Source organism: Carcharhinus amblyrhynchos, chromosome 9 (assembly GCF_965287045.1).
Source record: "Carcharhinus amblyrhynchos chromosome 9, sCarAmb.v2.hapA, whole genome shotgun sequence".
In the NCBI taxonomy this organism is placed as follows: Eukaryota; Metazoa; Chordata; class Chondrichthyes; order Carcharhiniformes; family Carcharhinidae; genus Carcharhinus; species Carcharhinus amblyrhynchos.
In genome coordinates, this window is record NC_137332.1 from 31,262,031 (window position 1) to 31,284,821 (window position 22,791).

Sequence of the window (22,791 nt, forward strand, 5' to 3'; positions counted from 1 at the left end):
AAATGTTAACTGTTTCTCGGGCCACAGATGTTGCCTGACCTGCGTATTTCCAGCATTTTCTATTTTTATTACAGAATTCATAAGGCAACTGTGGAGCACAAAGTTCTGTGTTCGCACACGAATGTCACCAGCTTCAGTTTCACTGTTAAGAAGAACTGCAGGGATGAGTAGTATGAAACACAGCTCCACACTAATCTGTCTTTGATAAACATCATGCGCATCCAGGCAACAAAGAATGTCTGGGTGGTGGTGTCAATTTGTTTTTATTCTCCATCTGTACTGGCTGGGATTTCGATTCAAAGACTTGCCATTGTACAACTGGCACAAACAGCAGGGACATCAGGAATGAGCTTATTTCACTTTGTCCAAAAGAGTTGTAAACAACCTGTAAACTATGTTGCTATTTAAATAGTATAATGTTTTCTGGGTGGGGGCAGTGGGAGGGGACAGTGTGAGGCAAAGTAACAGCTGTGGAGCTCAGATCAAGGTAGGTCAATACCCTGAGTAAGTGAACACTTAGCCCCCAATGAGGTTTATCACTCTGACTACAAGGGGTGCCTGCCTCTTAAAATCACTCGCTTCAGTTGGTTGATTACAAGTCTGGCAGTGAATAGAGCATTATAGAGAAGTTAAGCAGTTCTTCAGAAATATGATGCTAATGAGGAACTAATACGGTCAAATCCCTTTTCTTTGCTCATTTGAATCAGGCCTTTCGAATCCTGATTGCAGACCACCAGTGGAAAGGATTATGAAAGGTATGCCACAAACACCACCATCACATCCCATCTGGTTAGAAAAAGATGCTCATTACACAGCATCCTCCTGTTGTGTGTTTAAGTTCACGTTTTGAACTGGATGCTTTACATGAATGTCTTAACAAATTTTCACAATCTCTTTCTATCTAAGTAGCATGGGATTTAGTGGGATTTTGTTAGCAGTGTTGCCATATGTAACATAAATCAGATGCACATTTACCAAAGATGGATAGAAATGCTCGCTAAGTGAAAAGAAATGATAATAAAGAATAAAGATGTGGGAGGAACAACATAAAAGATTAACAAAAATACATGACTTTTGTTAGTGAGTGCATTCCTCTCACACACATATTAACCAATTTATATTCCCTTGTCTACATTAAAGAATTCAAGCAGGGTACACGTTAAGTCGGAGTAGCTCTTGTGGACAGAATATAAGAAATAACTTGCACACACTGAACACTAGGTGGTCAAATGGCCTCATGGATGCTCACAACACATATTCTGTGATTAGAAAACCACAAAAGATTTAAAACCAACCACATGTCAACTGCAATCTGCTCTCAACAACTTGAAAAACGCCAAAATACATTCTGATACAATTATGCAAGAACTATTACTGTTTTTTGAAGGGGAGATAAAGAAAAACTACAATCAGGCAGCTGGAATTTCCCTCACATGGTAAGTTCTTGATATGAGCTGGGCTGGCAAGAAAAGAAAGTTTCCTCCCTGCAGGATGGAGGAGATACTGTAGGATGAGTTGCACTGTCTTGGTCTCACATATCTTCACATAGACCATTAAAAAGAATTGAGAAACTGTGGAAGGATGGAAAAAATACTGTCACACCCAGTCACAATTTTGGTCTGCACATCATTCACTTAATCTGCCCATCACAATTAATGAAAGCCATAAAATAATGAGATTTTAACAAAAGAACCCCAATAGAGGATGGGAAAAGCAGTGTTTCCTATTGTGATGTGATTGGCATCAAATGTCCTCATTTGTTGTACCTCATGAAGAAGAATGGAAAAAAACTTTACCTGGAACCATTCCCATTTTGGGGAAAAAAGAGCAAACGCTGAAGGGCCAAACATGTGCCAGGAACCTAATTGAAAGTGGCAACTTAATATGTAGTGGTACATATCTGATGAACTGGCCAGTTAGTATTGCCATTAGGGAGTTCAACACATTCACAGAAAAAAACAATCAAATCAGAAATATCTGCCATCCGTGAGTATTGCCCCTGCAGTGCACTTTCACACAGCACGAGCAACCCATTAATTAAACTCTTACTGCAAATGTCACTACTTTGGCTCAATATCAGGATATGCAATGCTAACTAATTAACTTAGTGCATGACCTATAAGTTTCGCAACACAAGCAGCTTTACTGGCCAACTGCGAACTTTGTAATTTTTCCTTCTTCCAGAACTTGACATCACTGGCCTTGATATTTGTTCATGGATGGTTAGGTGGGTTGTCTGGAAGGTTGTAAATTAGTACCATTTTTAAGACCAAGTTTTTATGGATTTACTGGCCTGAGACTACTGGAATCATTCAACTCTGCATTCATAACGATCAATAGAAGTTGTTAATCTAACATTGGGTGATCCAAACTATCACCCAAAGATAAAGATTTGCTGCAAAAATGCACCACAGAATGGCCAGATTAACACGTGGAAATACTTTTTGTTTGCCATGACTTTCTGGCTTGCTTTGGTTTCCAAGTGGGCTGACACTACTGTTAGTACTTCTATTGGAATAATATTTCAGAACCAATTTGCACTGCTACAATTGTGCAAGAGGATAAGCCACGTGAATCTTTTTCAAAAGCAATAACCCTAGAATAATAAGCAACATGTAAAGAGCGAATTGAGAGATGATTTACAATGAAACCATTTGGTTCTGTACTAGCTCAGACAACCACAGTTTATTCTGCAAGGACTTTGAACTTTTTATTAGCAAATGCCAGTGTGTTAATGGATATTTCAAGGTTTGTCCATTAAAGCCATATTACATGAACTGTGGCAACATTTGTTTTTAAAAAATACAGTGCTCAAGGGATGATCGGAAACATCAAAACAGCAACTGGCTATTAAAGAGAAAGAAAGGAAATAAAATTGTAAGGAATTGCAACTATGTCCAACCAACATCAAAAGGGTATGTTTAAAGGTCACCATATAGCCTGCTTTGGCCAGGAGATTCTTTTTACATCAATGGTCAATTACTACAATAAATTCATAAAATTCTCATTTCTTTATAGACCTGTGTATGTGTCATGGCCCACGTGTTTTATCAAGAACAAAGTAGAATTTTAATTTGTCTACTCCCTTTATAATCTGTTCCTTGGGAGCCAAGCATCTTACATGCTATAGTGAGTTGCACATTTTAGTGACTGTCCCAGAATGTAGCATAAATGTAAGACAAAAGAGAACCAGTAACCAAGGTCCAACCACCTTATTAACAAGACAACACTAAAACTGTGAGACCTATAATGATGGGCTATACAAACTTTAACAATTGGCAACATTCGAAAGGTTGTCAGGAACAATAAATGAAGCCAATTTAGTTATCATTTTGTGAAAGGGCAGGTTGCCAATTGTTACAGGCAACTGGTAATCACAGAATATCTGCATTCCGCTCGAAAATCTACCTTCAAGTTCTTCAGTATATTCCAGGACTTTTCACATGAATAACAAACATTATAACTGGTTACATATTCTGGTACAACTGAGACACACAGCACAACGCTGGTCCACAAGAACTAATGCAGCTTCCACCTTAGGGAGTGGGCTGGAGCCTCTAGAGAGGGGTCAGTCTGGTTCTCCCACAGGGATCTGCTGCTGTGGCAGCCTGATATTTTAAATGGGTCAGGCTTCCAGTACAAGTAGCCCATTTGTTACAACTAAGACAAGCCAACTTGTCTACATCCTTTAGTATTTAAGTTATGGGTATTATTACAGCCATTACTGAAGTTGTTCCTTTAATCTGAATGAGAAATATACACCACAAATTATTCATTAAACCAGATTCTTTTTTAACCAACTGCTCAAGACATTTAAATCTTAGGCAGGCTGGGTAAAAAATGCTGTCGATTTAATGCATCTTACTTCTTTTTTCTCTCTCATAATGATTAAGGACTTATTAGTATGCACTGTTCATAAGTCTATTCCATTTATACACAATCAATGGTGTAAACATACATAATTTATATTACATGTGCTTCATCTTTTGTTTTGTTTTGTCACTATAACACCACAATAGAACACAGTACAGGTCCATTCACAATGCACAGCCCAGAATGTCTTCTGGTAAACGTAGCTCCAGTCAACAGGGTTTAGGGAGGAGTTTGTATGTATGTTCTGGGCATCAATCATCTGATAAAACTCGGATGGGGGAAATTGGGGTTCCTTTTTTATTAATACAACAAACAGCATTATCAAGTTCTCTTCTTGGATGGGCAGCTTCTCTCCTTCCACTCGCTTAAGAGAAAAACAAAAATGGAATATTTGTACATTTTTTTTGGTGCCACCCCATAGTTGTTCATGGTCCTCTTCCTGTTGTGAGGCACTGTGATTAACTTGGCCTCAGGGTAACTGTGGCCTTTTATTCCCCACATGCCACTCCTTCACAAATACACGCGTCTAAGATCACCAGGGGACGTGATGGTGTTGCACTGCGGACAGAGCTTCTTGGCTCCCTGAAAAAGAAGAAATACTCAATTAAACACCAGAAAAGGCCATATCATATTCATCTTCCTTTGTGTATTAATTATTACCCATTTAACCCTTCACAAACTATAATTTTTATAGCACTATTTCATATTTCACATATTTATGCCTAGAATAGCAAAAGGGCAATGATTTCAATTTTTTCTCCAACTCTATGAATTATTAGAAATATACAAGAACTGGTTCCAATATATTTTCCAAGGCAGATGTTCTATTACATTTCCATATCTGTTCACACTCCCTTAAAAATAGTCTCTCCATGATGTTATTCTGTACTTTATACCATTTTCTCAACTAAGATCTAGGTCTCTTGTAATATTTTTATCCAATAAATTGTTAGGTGTGACTCGACAATTCAAGATGACTGAGCTTTTGATTTTCCTCTAGGTCTAAAGATGTGTGGGTTAGGTTGATTGGCCATGCTAAAAAAAATTGCCCCTTAAGAGTCCTGAGATACATAGGTTAGAGGGATTAACTGGGTAAATATGTAAGGATATGGGGCTGGAGCCTGGGTGCGATTGTGGTTGGTGCACACTCGATGGGCCAAATGGCCTCCTTCCGCACTGTAGGGTTTCTATGATTCAATGATTCTACAAGAACCTTACTTCAGTTTAAGCAAATCCTTTCCATGCTGCAAGTTATCCTAGCATCAAGTGACTTCAATGCCAATGCAAAGCCAGAGCCTTGTGCTGCTATCTCTACTGTTATCAGTGAATACCTCCTCTCTCCTTCAGCCACTGGCATCACTTGGGTTGTTGGGAGAATAGGATCACTACCAAAGCAAGTCTCAGTCAAGGACAATAAGTATCTCCCAAAACACTTTCTAACTTTAAATATGCAGGAGGGTGGTGCTATTTAAACAAACATTATTTCCTTCCCTTTTAAGCACAATATTTCTCAGAGGTTCTATCAAAGTGAAGAAAGATAAAGAATTGTTATTATTTATTGGAATGCACTGGCTGTATTAATATTCCGTTTCAGAATGTTATTTGCAATGTCTATTCCCACAGTCTTGGTAACTACAATTCACATTGCCTACTCGTCAAAATGTATTTTTTTCAAACCAATCTAACAACTGATCCTAATCAGCTAATACTTCATCCGTATCCTAAAGCTTAATCAGTTGACATATTGTCTAATCTAAAATATCAGTAAAGCAGCCCTTTTATTATATTTGTTCCATGATGAAACACATCTGATATAAAGCTCAGAGTGCAGGAAATGCTGAAACTATTTTACACTTCCATTGAATTAGCTACAGTGGCTAGATTTAATTATATTGAGCGTTTACTTTAATAAAGTCAAAAACAGATCAACCAAAACTGGTTTGTGCCATTTTAAAATTGGCATCCTATAACTCGGACCAGCCAGATCATTAGTACAAAAACCCCTGGTAGTCATCTCAACCACTGTGACAATTTAAAAAGGGATGTGAAGTAGGCTTTAATGCTAATAAAGGAGTCGTCTCAAAAACAATTTAGAAAGAATGAATGTAATAAGATAAAATGAAAAATGCAAGTCTCTCATAAACCAAACAACTAAACCAGATAAAACGCAATTTTGCTCTGATTTACACTAATCTGAAGTGATATGGTGAATGACAACGTATGTAACATGGCAGTGGAATGCTCAGAGTTGATGCATTATAACAGCAGATAAAACGTGGTAAGCTCATTATACAGAGATTGAAATAACAATTTGTGTCGGAGCTCGGTAAACATTAGGACTGCCTAAAACTGAATTTTATCAGTTTTTAAAAGCTGATAAATCCATTCAGTTAGCCACTGATCAATTTTTAATTAAACAAATTCAACAATGTTAGACACCATTTATCTGATCTGCAGCTTATAGATGCCAGAAAATGTAAAAGTTTCCTGCTACCTTCACCTTGTATATATGGTCAAAACAGGCATCAATGAAACATTTTTCCATTAATAACTTATGAGGACAAATTAAAATTTGACACAATTGCTAATACAAATATACTGGCAATTGCTTGAAATTAAGCACTATTCTACACCTCAAACCCGTATAACACAGTTCAAAATTGCAAATCAATTTTTCAATTGTAGCTTAGCCTTGTACAAATTGAATATCATCTCACTGCTTTGTATTTTATGTTTCTAGATGTAAAATCAAGGGTTTTGTTTGCCTCTCTTATGGCCATATTTATGTTTAATGACCTGTGTATTTGCAGACCAAGAACCCTCTACTCCATTTAAAATCTGACCATTTTGTTCCCCAGTGTACTTCTTCATCTGACACTACCTGTCCATTCCATCATCTTTTTTTATGTCATCCAAAAGCATGTTTTTGCAATCTATAATTTGTCATCAGCAAAATGTGGATATTCTTTCCATAATTCTAGATCATTTATGAACATAAATGAGATTGGCCCCAACAGGGCTCCAGTGGGAAACCACTTACCACATCCTTCCAGTCTGAGAAACTTCCTTTTATCCTTTTGGCTTTTTATCCACCAACCATCCATCTATCTATTTGGCCGCATTCCTCTTAATTCCATTTGCTGCTATTTTTCCTACAAGTTTCCTATGCAGTACCATACCAATCTCTTTTTGATAATTCATGCACATCAATTTCACTTATCCATTATCTTTATTCCTCCAAAGGATTTTTATATGATTGATCAAACATGGCCTACATTTTAGATATCCATACTGACCATCCCTAATTAGTGTAGGTTTATCTAAGTGCTTAGCAATTTCATACCGTATTATGTATGCCATGCCACGTGTGCTTTGCCTGAAGGCAGGTCTTTAACTCACTGTCTGCAAATGCTTCAACTTGAGCTGTTTTCTTGATCACTTTTGTCAGTGGGAGTTTACCACTACCTTCTACTCTCAGGTAATGCAGAGGAGGCAGGTTCCAAGTCTACCTTAGCCAGAAAGAGAACTAGACATGCCCTGTTGGTGTTATTCTGAACCGCACACTAGCTATCCAGCCAATTGAGCTAACTGTTTGCCCACCATATTATAGATTCTAGTATAAATTCCAGTGCTCCATCTACCTTATGTTTGAGGAACTTCTTCAGTGTCATATCTATGAGATTTATAAGTTCCACTGACTGTTGTGTACTGACCTCTGGTGAATCTACAATTTCAACATCCACTGGGTCTGTAAAAGCTGAAGTTAAAAAACTTACTTAGTATCTCTTCCATTCCCTCAGTCTTTGCTAAAGCCTGGTTCCCTTCTCTTAATGAATGATGACTATCAATTTACCAGTGGTGTCCCTATTGAAAACCTCCTTATTGCCCTTTCTCTCATGATTAGGGAGTGAAATAGTTTTTTTATTCATTCATAGGACATGGACATCACTGGCGAGCCAGCATTTGTTGCCCATCCCTAGCTGCCCAAGTTCTGGAGTCATATATGTCAAGGCAAAGACGGCCAATTTCCTTCCCTAAAGGACATTAGTGAGCCAGATGGGTTTTTCCGACAATCAACAATGGTTTCATGGTCATCAGCAGATTCTTAACTTCAGATATTTTTTATTGAATTCACCATTTGCCATGGCAGGATTCAAACCCAGGCCCCCAGAACATTAGTTGAGTTTCGGATTAATAGCCCTGTGATAATACCACTAGGCCATCGCCTCCCCTGCGATTTAATAGACTTCCAAAGCAGGCACAGGGATTGTGATGCATGATTAACCCTTGGCTGTTGAGCAAAATCTAGACAGCAGGTCATCTTCATGCTGTTTGCTTATTAGAATGGTTGCCGCATCCAGCCAGCACTAAGTATGCTTGTTATTGACATCAGTGGCAGCCTAAAATTGTAGCTTCCTAATACATCTTAAAATTAGCTTATATCTCCTGAAGAGAAGGTGCAGTGAATGGAATAATTGCTGACAGTCATACAGCAAGTGAAACAGTGAGGAATGGTACAACACTGGAAAAAAGTTTTCAGATGCTGTGAGAACATAATAGGAGCAGGAGTAGGCCATCCAGCCCCTCAAGCTTGCCCCACCATTCAATAAGATCATGGCTAATCTGAAGTGGATCAGTTCCACTTTCCCGCTTTCTCCCCATAACCCTTAATTCCCTTGTCTATCAGAAACCTATCTACCCGTGACTTAAATATATTCAGCGAGGTAGCGTCCACCACTTCAACAGGCAGAGAATTCCAGAGATTCACCACCCTTTGAGTGAAGAAGTTCCTCCTCAACTCCGATCTAAACTGGCCCCCTCCCCTTATCTTGAGACTGTGCCCTCTAGTCCTGCTATCCTTTCTATGCAGGAAGAATCTCTCCAGCTATACCCTATCCATCCCCTTCATTATCTTATATGTCTCTATAAGATCCCCCCTCAGCCTTCTAAACTCCAATGAGTACAGACCCAGTCTATTCAGTCTCTCTTCATAGGCTAACCCCCTCATCTCCGGCAAGATGGCAAATGGAATTTAATCTGGACAACTGTGAGGTGATGTGATTTGGAAGCTCTATTGCAGAAGGAAAGTATACTGTAAATGGTAGAGCTCTTAGAAATAGTAGCGTGTAGAGGGATCCAGGCATGCAGCTTCACAGTTCCCTGAAGGTGACAACTCAGGTGGACAAGATGGTCAAGAAGGCGTATGGCATGCTAGCCTTCGTCGGTTGGGATGTTGAGTATAGGAATTGGAAAATCAAGTTGCAGCTGGATAAGCCTTTAGATAGGCCGTATTTGGAGTATTGTGTACAATTCTGGTCGTCACACTACCAGAAGGATGTTAATGCATTGGAAAGGGTGCAGAAGAGATTTACCAGGATGTTGCCTAGTTTGGAGGATATGGACTATGAAGAAAGGTTGAACAAACTTGTATTATTTTTGCAGGACTGTCGGAGGATGAGGGGGGACCTGACAGAGATTTATAAGATTATGACAGGCTTGGATAGAGTGGATAGTCAGAGTTTTGATGACACAAAGATGAGTGGAAAAGCAAATTGCGTGGAGGGTGTGGAAAGTCTGCAGAGGGATCTAGATAGGCTGAGCGAGTGGGCGAGGACCTGGAAGATGGAGTACAATGTTAGCAAGTGTGAGGTTATCCACTTTGGCAGGAATAATAGTAGGAGGGATTACTATTTAAAGGGCGAAAAGCTGCAGCATGCTACAGTGCAGAGGGACCTGGGTGTCCTTGTGCATGAGTCACAAAAACCCAGTCTGCAGGTGCAGCAGGTGATCAAGAAGGCGAATGAGATGCTGGCCTTTGTAGCGAGGGGGATAGAATATAAAAGCAGGGAGGTCTTGCTGCAACTGTACAGGGCACTGGTGAGGCCGCAGCTGGAGTACTGTGTGCAGTTTTGGTCGCCGCACTTGCGCAAGGATATTTTGGCCTTGGAGGGAGTGCAGAGGAAGTTCACTAGGCTGATACCGGAGATGAGGGGGTTGGACTATGAAGAGAGACTAAACAGACTGGGTCTGTACTCGCTGGAGTTTAGAAGGATGAGGGGGGATCTTATAGAGACGTATAAGATAATGAAAGGGATGGATAGGGTAGAGGTAGAGAGATTCTTCCCGCACAGAAAGGACAGCAGGACTAGAGGGCAAGGCAGGGGGGCAGTTTAGAACAGAGTTGAGGAGGAACTTCTTCACTCAAAGGGTGGTGAATCTCTGGAATTCTCTGCCCGTCGAAGTGGTGGAGGCTACCTCGCTAAATTTATTTAATTCACGGGTAGATAGGTTTTCGGTAGGCAAGGGAATTAAGGGTTATGGGGAGAAAGCGGGAAAGTGGAACTGAGCCACTTCAGATCAGCCATGATCTTAGTGAATGGTGGGGCAGGCTCGAAGGGCTAGATGGCCTACTCCTGCTCCTACTTTTTATGTTCTTATGTTTCCCCCCCCAGGATCGAAGGGTCAATTACTCAAGGGAATAGATTGAAAGTGAGAGGGGGAAAGTTTAAAAGAGATGTAGGAGAATTTTTTTTTTATACAGAGGGTGGTGAATGCCTAGAACACGCTGCTGGAGGAGGTGGTGGAAGCAAATTCTATAGCAACGTTCGAGAAGCATTGCGATAGATACATGAATAGGCAGGGAATAGAGGGATATGGACCACGAAGAGGCAAGAAAATATTAAAGAGACAAGAAAATATTAGATTAGAGGGGCATTTATGTTGGCACAGACTTGGTGGGCCGAAGGGCCTGTTTCTATGCTGTACTATTCTTTGTTCAAGAAAGAATTCTTCATCAATCGCCACAAGTGTGGCAGAAATATGCACATGCACACCAAATGTAATTTTGCTCTCCAAACAACAGGTACTAATGATTAGTCTTTAAAACCTTCCCTTTTTATGCTTTTCCAGTATTCTTTATATTTGTCGAGTTGCCTTATTAAGTGTTCTATAAGCAATTAAATGCATTTTTTAAAATAAATTGGTCTAATTTTGCCATTCATCCACGGGTCTTTGAATACATTCCTTTTCTCTGATGAGGAGCTTATTTTATTTATATGTTCCCCATTTCCCATTCAGCATCTTACCTTGCTAAACAACAGGTTTATTTGCCAATTTTATCTTCTTCCACTAATCTGGGCAAGGTCCAATTTGATTCATCATAATTTACTTAGTCAATATAATCGCCCTTGCCCTTAACTTCCTTCCTTTCATTTTCTGCTCTTTCACTGAAGCAAATGGTATCACGCAAACATTCCCCTACTTTTAGGTTATTTACCTTCACCACCTCATTATCCAGAAGCATGTTAAGTAGTGCTTCCTGCCTTCAAAAATATTGACCCAGTGAACAGTTCTGATAAAATAAGCTCTCATTTCTCAGTGCAAGTTTTTTTAATCAAATCTATTTATCAACAATGAAAATATCTATAAATTATAACTTGAATGTTTGTAGGCATCTTCCTAATCTGTCCACAAAGTTCATCCTCAATTTGTTTTCTGTTGTTTTGGCTGTCTACCTCTCTTTAATATTACACACCCTTTCTTCTTTCCCTGGCCTCTCAAAAGTAGTATATCCAGATTTTCTATTTGCTAATCCTGGTCTAGTTGTTGCCATGTTTTAATTTTGCTGCATGATCATAATTTTCTGTTATAATCAACAGCTCTAGTTCTCCAATTTTTTCTGTGCTGATATATATCTCAGTTTAGATTCCTTCTGTTTTCACCATTTTTGTCTTTCAACACACTGATTTCTTTTTTGGATTTTCTTTCCTTGGCCTGTGTAACTTTGTGTTAATCTTTGCTGTCTTGTTGTTATCCATACATCTAAGTCTTATTGTCTTATATTCCTTTCCACCTTATTTTACATTTTAGCTTTAACCTCGCCCCCACCCCCTCCCTCACCTCCAGTTAATCTATTGACAAGGATATGCATCCGAGGGTTCTGAAAGAAATGGCGGAGGTTATAGGGATGCATTGGTGGTTATTTTCCAGACGTCGCTGGATTCCGGGGAAGTGCCGGAAGATTGGAAAACGGCTAATGTTACGCCGTTGTTTAAGGGTGCCAGGCAAAAGGCAGGGAATTCTAGGCCGGTTAGTTTAACGTCTGTGGTAGGTAAAATGTTAGAATCCGTCATTAAAGAGGAAATTGCGAGGCATCTTGAAGGCAATTGCTTGATAGAGCAGACGCAGCATGGTTTCATTAAAGGGAAGTCGTGCCTGACAAATTTACTGGAGTTCTATGAGGATGTGTCTAGGGCGGTCGATAGAGGAGAGCCGGTGGATGTGGTCTTTCTGGATTTTCAGAAGGCGTTTGACAAAGTACCTCATAAGAGGTTATTGCAGAAGGTCAGGGGACTTGGAGTTGGGGGTAGGGTGTTAGCGTGGATAGAGGATTGGTTGTCAAATAGGAGGCAGAGAGTGGGGGTCAACGGGTGCTATTCGGATTGGCGGATGGTGACTAGTGGAGTGCCCCAGGGGTCGGTGCTGGGGCCTCAGCTTTTTACCATTTATATAGATGATCTGGAGGAGGGAACCGAGTGTAGGGTGTCGAAATTTGCGGATGACACCAAGATTGGGGGAACGGCAAATTGTGCAGAGGGTGTGGAGAGTCTGCAGAAGGATCTAGATAGGCTGGGCGAATGGGCCAGGAAATGGCAAATGGAATTTAATGTTGGCAAGTGTGAGGTGGTCCACTTTGGTAGGAAGAATGGTAGGAAGGACTATTACTTACGTGGCGAAAAACTGCAGCAGGCGATGGTGCAGAGGGACCTCGGGGTCCTTGTGCATGAGTCGCAAAAACCCAGCTTGCAGGTGCAGCAGGTGGTCAGGAAGGCGAATGGGATGCTGGCCTTCATAGCGAAGGGGATTGAATATAAAAGTAGGGAGGCCTTGCTGCGGCTGTATAGGGCATTGGTGAGGCCGCAGCTGGAGTACTGTGTGCAGTTTTGGGTGCCGCACCTGCGCAAAGATATTTTGGCCTTGGAGGGAGTGCAGAGGAGGTTTACTAGGCTGATACCGGAGTTGAGGGGGTTGAACTATGAGGAGAGGCTGAATAAACTAGGCTTGTACTCATTGGAGTTTAGAAGAATGAGGGGAGATCTCATTGAGACGTATAAGATGATGAATGGGATGGATAGGATAGAGGTGGAGAGACTCTTCCCACTGAAGAAAGACAGTAGGACTAGGGGGCACAGCCTCAAGATAAAGGGGGGGCGTTTTAAAACGGAGTTGAGGAGGAACTTCTTCACTCAAAGGGTGGTGAATCTCTGGAATTCTCTACCCATTGAAGTGGTGGAGGCTGCCTCGCTAAATATTTTCAAGAAGAGGGTTGATGGGTTTTTGATAAGAGAGGGGATTAAGGGTTATGGGGAGAGGGCCGGAAAGTGGAACTGAGCCACGACAGATCAGCCATGATCTTATTGAATGGCGGGGCAGGCTCGAAGGGCCAGATGGCCTACTCCTGCTCCTATTTCTTATGTTCTTATATTGTTCCCACTCATTCTTGCCCTAAAACTAAGCCCAATGTGCCTGGAATTTTTCCTCTCTTCTGCATTATTTCATAGAATCATAGAAACCCCACAGTGCAGGAGAAGGCCATTTGGCCCAATGAGCTTGCAACAACAACAATCCCACCCAGGCCGTATGTCCGTAACCCCACATATTTACCCTGCTAATCCCACTGACACTAAAGGGGTAATTTATCATGGCCAATCCAACCAAAGCACCAGAAGGAAACCCACGCAGCCACAGGGAGTACGTGTAAACTCCTCATGGACAGTCACCCAAGCCTGGAATTGAACCTGGGCCCCTGGCACTGGGAAGCAGCAGTGCTAACCACTGTGCCACAGTGCCGCCTACGGCATTATCAATTAGAAGTGTCTTACGTTCAGTTTATTTATAGTGGAATCTGAACTGCAAGACAAATTTATCTCATTGTCGTGCGCATTTTAAGTCAAAGCTGCTGGATATTGAGAGGCAGTCCAATTTGCAGTTATTGGACCCAACCTGCTGCAAAGTTACACATTTATGTTAGCAGCTAATATCGACCATCAAACATTAATCTCAAAGCATTACCAGACATTATACTCAAAGATATCAATGGCTCACATAGGCCTTACTTCTTTTCGTAATGATAACAAGCAACAAATGTCTGCAAAAAGGAGTAAATGATCTACCACCATTATCTCATCTGTCAAAGGGAGTGACAGAAAAAAGGTGTGAACACTCATTAGAATGACTGGTTATCTCTAACTGTTGTCAGAAACTGGAGTAGTAAAGGCAGATAATGTAAGAACGATGACCACCATCTGAAATGCCAAAGCTTCAATATTAACAGAATAATCAGTAGAATAACAAAGGAGCTTGGGTTCACTTGCCAACTAAGTTTATTAATCCTGTATTCTCAATAGCCGTCACACTGCTAGATCTTAGTTATACTATTCTGACAGAACATGGGCAAATTTAGGAACTTTTTTTTTACATGGAGACATGTATTTGTATGAATCGATATATGGATATCCCAAATGTTGCTTGATATTGGAGTGTGCCAGCAACACTGCAGGATACAAGAAAAAAGTGCAGGCAGAATTAGAGCCTTTGGAGTGGTTTTATTCCCCATTTTCTGTTCAGCGTTTTCAAACAATACTTCCCAGTTGACTGTCTGAGCAAATATATATCTCCATGCATGAAGTTAGCGCTACATTTGATCAAGTAACCATCAACTGTACTTCACCAATGTGGAACGAGACACAAATTGGTAGGAAGTAGATAGGTTTACATTCTCTATTCCCAGTACAGAGTTAAGTCGCTTCTCCAGAACAATCTCAGAGCATCTCAGAACAATAAGATTAATATTTGGATTGGTAAAAGCTCGTGAATGGGTTATCAGTACTCTCATCAGTATGAATGGCCAAAAGAGGAGAAAAGTACCTTGATGTTTAAAAAATTGCAACCTAATAAAAATGTGAACTTAGCTTTAAAAGTCCTAACATATTTGATATTCTACAGTACTGTTCTGACAAAAGAGAGGGATAAATAGCTGGAAGAGCACAACTTCAAGTTATGTGCCTTCATTTTCTGCACCTTCAATCTAAGCTATTATAGTCATGCCAGTCTGCAGTTTAGCAATATTAAATAAGTTACTGCAGGAGAGCAGATTAGGTGCTCAGTGGACTTCCTATAACCAACACAGAACAGCTCACTGGGGAAAACCTGGCTGTTCATTTCCTAATAAATCACAAGTTTACAAAATACAACTTCCCCTGCAAAACAAACATGCTTTCCTCATAGGTGTTCTTTTCACAAGTGAAGAATCAAGTTTTACTAACAGCCCAGATGGATTTATGGTTGTTGGATTTATTTAGTCATGAGGATTTTATCAAAAAGTCAGTAATAGGATACATCTAAGAGCTGACTGTGGTCCTTTAGTAGTTTGCACTATTTTAGGGAATGTGACTTTGTGAATCACAGCAGACAACTTGAATAAGGCACTGTGTTTTCTGATACAGAAATCTAACATTTGACTCCATTCCTAGTCCAAGTGTGAGGCACTAAATTATTGCTAAAAACTGTAAATAGCTGACCAGAGGCAACCACTATCAACAGAAGTATAATGCTATAGCACTGTTTGATTTCAATCTTCGGATCAAATTAGTAAAAAAATCAGTTTTGGATAAGGCTCTAGAAAGTGAGCATGCAAAAGTAAAAAAAACCACCACAGTCAGCACTGCTGCCTCACAGCGTCAGGGACCAGGTTCAATTCCAGCTTCGGATGACTATGTGGAGTTTACATGTACTCCCATATGTCTGCGTGGGTTCCTCCTACACCTCAAAAACGTGCAGGTTAGGTGCATGGGCCATGCTTAATTGCCTCTTAGTGTCCCAAAACATGTAGGTTAGATGGATTAGCAATGGGAAATGTGTGGGGTTACAGGGATAGGGTGGGGGAGAGAATCTGGGTGAGATACTCTGTCAGAGAATTGGTGCGGACTCAATGGGCCAAATGGTCTCTTATGAACTGTAGGGATTCAATGAACAAAGCTGCAATAAATGACAAACTGCTGATGTAAACTCTACTCACTCTCACAATTTATTACAAGGGCCGCTGTAAAAAGGTTTACCAGTACAAGAAAAATTCTATTTATCATTTAACCCCCTGAATACCAATAGTGCTTAAAGCTCGCGTAATACATGAAGGTTTAGTATCACGCTAAGTAGATAAAAATCTATTTGTAAATATATTAGGCAATGAATTATAAAATGCATGGAACATTTCATACTAAGAATCAACCAGCAAGATGACATTACTGACAAGTCATTAATTCTGCACAAATTAGAGGATAAAGCACTGTTTTTACTATCTGGGAGTCCCAGTGCTGACATTTTCAGCTTGGGTGCAGTCTATTTTATCATGCTGAAAAGGGACAAAGGATATCTTGGCTTTTGTCATCTTTCTTAAGTGACAGCAAAACTTCACTGCAGATTCCGCTTGTGGGATACACAGCATCTGTTCAAATAGTCCTAATTCATTGTTCAGAAAAGCATTTTTTTTTCAAGGCTACCGGCAAAATTTAAGAACAAGCTGCAAAGTAATTGTGAAAAAGAAGCAAAGAGCTTGCAAGAAGGAAGGCTGTTAGTTGGTTAAAAGTGTTAGTTGGCTAAAATCCAGCAGTAGCTCTGTGCAAATTAGGGAATCCTACCCTGCTCTCCCAGGGATGCAGTTAGTGAATTGCAAAAGGCTGCTGATCGTACTAAAATCACATGCCACAAACAAGTCCTTCACTACAATGTAAACAAACGTTCATTATATACCCAAGACTTGAGATGACTTCTCATTTGTAGATTATATAGACGCTAGTACTCATCATAATTTGACAGCTTCTATGTAAGTTCTGCATCGATGGAACCGTTCAAGAAATAGCGAATGGAAATGCACACAGCTACCTTCTCCACGATCGTTCTCAAGACCGGTGCTCCACAAGGTTGTGTCCTCAACTTCTTACTATACTCCTTATACTCCTATGACCTGTGTGGCCAAATTCCCTTCCAACTCAATTTCGAGTTTGCTGACGACACCACCGTAGTGGGTCAAATCTCAAACAATGATGAGAGAGAGAACAGGAAAGAGATAGAGAATCTGGTGAACTAGTGCGACGATAATAATCTCTCCCACAATGTCAACAAAATGAAGGAGATAGTCTTCGACTTCAAGAAGCATAGGACATGCTCCTGTCTACATAAATGGGGACAAAGTGGAAAAAGTCGAGAGCTTCAGGTTTCTCAGTGATCAGATCACTAACAACTGGTCCTGGTCCTTCCATGCTGGCACCATAGTTAAGGAAGCCCACCAATGCCTCTACTTTCTCAGGAAGCCAAGAAAATTTGGCATGTCTGCTATGATTCTCACCAACTTTTACATATGCACCATAGAAAGCATCTTTTCTGGTTGTATCACAGCTTGGTAAGGCTCCTGCTCTATACAAGACTGCAAGGAACTGCAAAGGGTCACGAACGAAGCCCAGTCCATCATGCAAACCAGACTCCTGTCCATTGACTCTGTCTACAATTCCCGCTGCCTCGGAAAAGCAGTGAGCATAATCAAGGACCCCACGCACCCAGACATGCTCTCTTTCACCTTCTTCCATCAGAAAAAAGGTACAAAAGTCTGTGGTCACATATCAACCAACTCAAGAACAGCTTCTTCCCTGCTGCTATCAGACTTTTGAATGGATCTACCTCCTATTAAGTTGATCTTTCTCAACACTGTAGCTATGACTAACACTACATTCTGCACCCTCTCTTTTCCGTCTCTATGTACGGTATACTTTGTCTGTATAGCATGCAAGAGACAATGCTTTTCATTGTATACTAACACGTGTGACAATAATAAATCAAATGAAATGAACTCAAATCAAATTAAACCAAACTTGCCCGTCCACTCAAATTTCTACGTGTCAGATGCCCAATGATCAGCTAATGAATGTTCACTTTGTGAAGCGATAGAGAAAGGTAACATAAGAACATAAGAAATAGGAGCAGGAGTAGGCCATCTAGCCCTTCGAGCCTGCCCCGCCATTCAATAAGATCATGGCTGATCTGTTGTGGCTCAGTTCCACTTTCCCGCCCTCTCCCCATAACCCTTAATCCCCTCTCTTATCAAAAACCCATCAACCCGCTTCTTAAAAATATTTAGCGAGGCAGCCTCCACCACTTCAACGGGCAGAGAATTCCAGAGATTCACCACCCTTTGAGTGAAGAAGTTCCTCCTCAACTCCGTTCTAAACCGCCTCCCCTTTATCTTGAGGCTGTGCCCCCTAGTCCTACTGTCTTTTTTGAGCGGGAAGAGTCTCTCCACCTCTATCCTATCCATCCCATTCATCATCTTATACGTCTCAATGAGATCTCCCCTCATTCTTCTAAACTCTAGCGAGTACAAGCCTAGTTTATTCAGCCTCTCCTCATAGCTCAACCCCCTCAACTCCGGTATCAGCCTAGTAAACCTCCTCTGCACTCCCTCCAGGGCCAAAATATCCTTGCACAGGTGCGGCGCCCAAAACTGCACACAGTACTCCAGCTGCGGCCTCACCAATGCCCTATACAGCTGCAGCAAGACCTCCCTACTTTTATATTCAATCCTCCTCGCTATGAAGGCCAGCATCCCATTCGCCTTCCTGACCACCTGCTGCACCTGCAAGCTGGGTTTTTGCGACTCATGCACAAGGACCCCGAGGTCCCTCTGCACCGTCGCCTGCTGCAGTTTTTCGCCACGTAAGTAATAGTCCTTCCTACCATTCTTCCTACCAAAGTGGACCACCTCACACTTGCCAACATTAAATTCCATTTGCCATTTCCTGGCCCATTCGCCCAGCCTATCTAGATCCTTCTGCAGACTCTCCACACCCTCCGCACAATTTGCCTTTCCCCCAATCTTGGTGTCATCAGCAAATTTCGACACCCTGCACTCGGTTCCCTCCTCCAGATCATCTATATAAATGGTAAATAGCTGAGGCCCCAGCACCGACCCCTGGGGCACCCCACTAGTCACCAACCACCAATCCGAATAGCACCCATTGACCCCCACTCTCAGCAGGTCATAGTATCTCTAAGCCTAACTTTTAAAAATACTTATTCACGGGAATCTGGGCATCATGGGAAACACAAGCATTTACTGTCCATCCTTGATGTGGTGATGATGATGCACCTTCTTGAACCACCACAGTCCACATGGTATAGATACACACTTAGTGTTAGTTCGGGGCTCCAAGTCTTCGACCCAGTGACGATAAAGGATCAGCAACACATTTCCAAGGCAGGATGGTAAAAAAAAAAATGTAATTAAGCTGAGACTTCAGACTATGAAATTTTCTTAATATGAAAGGCAAAATACTGTGGATGCTGGAATTCTGAGATAAAAACAGAAAATACTGGATAAACTCAGCAGGTCTGGCAGCACCTGAAGATGAGCCATATGGGCTCAAAGTGTTAACTCTGTTCCTCTCTCCACAGGTGCTGCCAGACCCACTGAGTTTATCCAGCATTTTCTGTTTCTATATTATGGAATTTTCCTTCTGGGGCAGGGGGTGTAAGTGGTAAAACACCAGTCCTGAGCTCAAAAGGCAGACTGAATAGTTACGTCAATAAATTCAAAATCTGTTATGATGTCACAGTTTAGCCATCGAATCAATGATTCTTCACATCTCAGTGATAACATATTGTACCCAAGTGTGAAGTTTTAGTAGCAGTGGGCTGATTCTCAATGAATAGTGAAAGGATTGGAAATAAACAAGCTCTGCCCCCACCCATTCCAAACAAAAACAGCATGAAAAATATATTTTTGAAAACTGCCCGTACAAAAGTGAGCTTATTGCCAGCATAATTCAGTCTTGTTCTGCTGTCTATGACAAAACCTAAGCTTTGAAAGAATAAAGGTCTTCTGGAGACATTGCGATCCAAAGTCACTAAAGGATCTTGGATATGTGCAACCACAATTTGGAAAATGTACTTGCATGTCTAAGAAGAATTTTTAAAAAAATGCATTTATTTAGCTGCTTCTCACACCTTCCAGAAACATTAAGAAGTGTTTCACATATAATGAACTCTGCTGGTGAATCTATTTATACATGTAAATAGGAGATTCAATATATGACCAGATATGATCAATTAATCTGTTATTTATGATGTAGGTTGAGGGAGAAGTGTTGATGAGTACATTGAAAGAACTATCTGATAGGAGCTTGTTAAAATCTATATGATTCGCTGGATTGGGCAGGTTGGACCTTCAGGTAAATACCTAATCAAAAAAAGACAATGCCTGACAATCTAAATAATACCAATAGTTATCAAAAAACCCACAAGCAGCATCACATACATCTTTTACGCTTGCATTGCTGTGTTTCTTGTATGATATTCTTTTGAGGTTTACCATCAGCATCCCTGAGAGGGATGTTACCTGTTACCTACCCAATATTTAGGTAAGTGATAGCAAAATGCAGGGTTGACCAAATAATTTTGTTACTGTAAACTGGCTTAGTGAAATGTTTCACATGTCATGACATGATTTCCTTTGTCCTCATTAGATGGATTATGAACACAGAAAAAAGGACAGGAAAAGATTGAACTTATAGTCTGTCAGGCCAGACTGCGGCTATAAAGCAACTGATGTTTTATTTAACATTAACAGATAAATGAATGCAGGATTCACTGCAAAAGAGTGTATTTATCATAATTTACAAACGTTATTACCCTCCACAATATATCAGAATAATAAAGATGCTTCCCTTGAGCCATCTCTCAATATACATCAAACCATGAAAATGTACATTCACTCCTGTTGTGAAAGGCTGCAGGAGTCAGTTTCTCTGCTGGCTACAGACTTCTGAAGTAAGTTCAACCACTGAACCGTCATTTCAAATCCTCTGATTATGTGCTGAAACAACGCCCATTCACAAAATCTGCATTTCCTTAAATCACACAAGAACGCTACCGCCATTCTTCGTCAATTAAACAGTCCCTGCCACAAGTTCTATATCACTAGTGCCAGTCCACCATCACAGGCTGAAGCAAGATGCTTAAAATCTTGACAGTTTATTCAATCCCAAGCTTAGTTCCTGGCCTTGTCTCCTCACTGTTACAAGGACAGGTTACTTCCACCTCTGAGTACCCTCTTCTGTCCAGCTTGCTGAAAATCTCATCTATACCTTTGGTATTTCCAAACACAACTATTCCAATGCTCATCTACCAGCAGTGACAATCTCCAAGCTCTGTGAACTCCAGCTTATTCTGCTGCCATATCCCAACCTGCATTAATACCATGTCAGTCATCGCCCTTGCCCTTGTTGATTTAGACTGGCTCCCAAATTACAATTTAAAATTCTCATCCTCAGAGAGTTTAATTCACTTCATGACCTTGCTCTCTGTAATCTCCTCCAATACATCCAAAACTCACTATTCCTCGAACTTTTGACAGCTTGTACATACCTCCTATCCTTTGAACCCACCACGTGCAGCCATGTGTCTCCATGTCCACTTTGGTAGGAATAATGGTAGGAAGGACTATTACTTTCGTGGCGAAAAACTGCAGCAGGCGACGGTGCAGAGGGACCTCGGGGTCCTTGTGCATGAGTCGCAAAAACCCAGCCTGCAGGTGCAGCAGGTGGTCAGGAAGGCTAATGGGATGCTGGCCTTCATAGCGAGAGGGATTGAATGTAAAAGTAGGGAGGTCTTGCTGCAGCTGTATAGGGCACTGGTGAGGCCACAGCTGGAGTACTGTGTGCAGTTTTGGTCGCCGCACTTACGCAACGATATTTTGGCCTTGGACTGAGTGCAGAGGAGGTTTACTAGGCTGATGCCGGAGTTGAGGGGGTTGAGCTATGAGGAGAGGCTGAATAAACTAGGCTTGTACTCGTTAGAGTTTAGAAGAATGAGGGGAGATCTCATTGAGACATATAAGATGATGAGTGGGATGGATAGGATAGAGGTGGAGAGACTCTTCCTGCTCAGAAAGGACAGTAGGACTAGGGGGCACAGCCTCAAGATAAAGGGGGGGCGGTTTAGAACAGAGTTGAGGAGGAACTTCTTCACTCAAAAGGTGGTGAATCTCTGGAATTCTCTGCCCGTTGAAGTGGTGGAGGCTGCCTCGCTAAATATTTTTAAGAAGCGGGTTGATGGGTTTTTGATAAGCGAGGGGATTAAGGGTTATGGGGAGAGGGCGGGAAAGTGGAACTGAGCCATGACAGATCAGCCATGATCTTATTGAATGGTGGGGCGGGCTCGAAGGGCTAGATGGCCTACTCCTGCTCCTATTTCTTATGTTCTTAAGTACTGGGATTTCTTAAAACTCACTTCTTCAACAAAGCTTTTGGTCACACTTTCACTATTTCCTTTCTTGGTTTGGTATCTGTATTGACTGATTGCATATCTATGAAGTACTCTAGGGTATTTTTCTACAATAAAGTTGCCACATGAATGCATATTGTTCATGTTTATCCAGCATCAAACATACCTTAAAATAGGGACAACTCAATAAGCTACATTCAACTCCTTTTGTTTCAACAGAAATCAGTGACTAAATTTCCCCCATTGATAACCATTACAGCAAATTATCTGCATTCCCATCCATATACAATGGCAGCAATCATACTATGCATACCAAGAATTCCAATGACTACACTTGTCCCTATTCTGAGGAGTGAATGTTAGGCTAACTGGAACATAAATTCCCTCTAGCTTGCAGAAAACAAAAATTACTGATATTTATTCTCTGTAAATACTGCGGACAACAGTAGAAAAATATTAAAAGACTAAAATGTTTCATTTTTGTCACATATACACAGTACCAAATCAATTTGTTTCCACACCGTGGTGCTGTATGGAAGAGTTCTAGTGCCACATTGCCCCTGTCTACAATTCCAGTGCCAAGTCTTG

General features: G+C 41.0%; 1 protein-coding gene across 2 annotated transcripts in view; it reads right to left on the bottom strand.

Moving 5' to 3' along the window:
- Positions 1-2,684: 2,684 nt before the first annotated feature.
- The window catches only part of rnf220a (ring finger protein 220a), a 470,498-nt gene continuing 450,391 nt past the window's right edge, over positions 2,685-22,791 (bottom strand). For both annotated transcript variants that reach the window (XM_080195392.1, XM_080195391.1), the window contains one exon: positions 2,685-4,455. In XM_080195392.1, the coding sequence (XP_080051518.1) occupies positions 4,384-4,455 (72 nt within the window). In that variant the 3' untranslated portion in view covers positions 2,685-4,383. The remainder of the gene's footprint in view (positions 4,456-22,791) is intronic.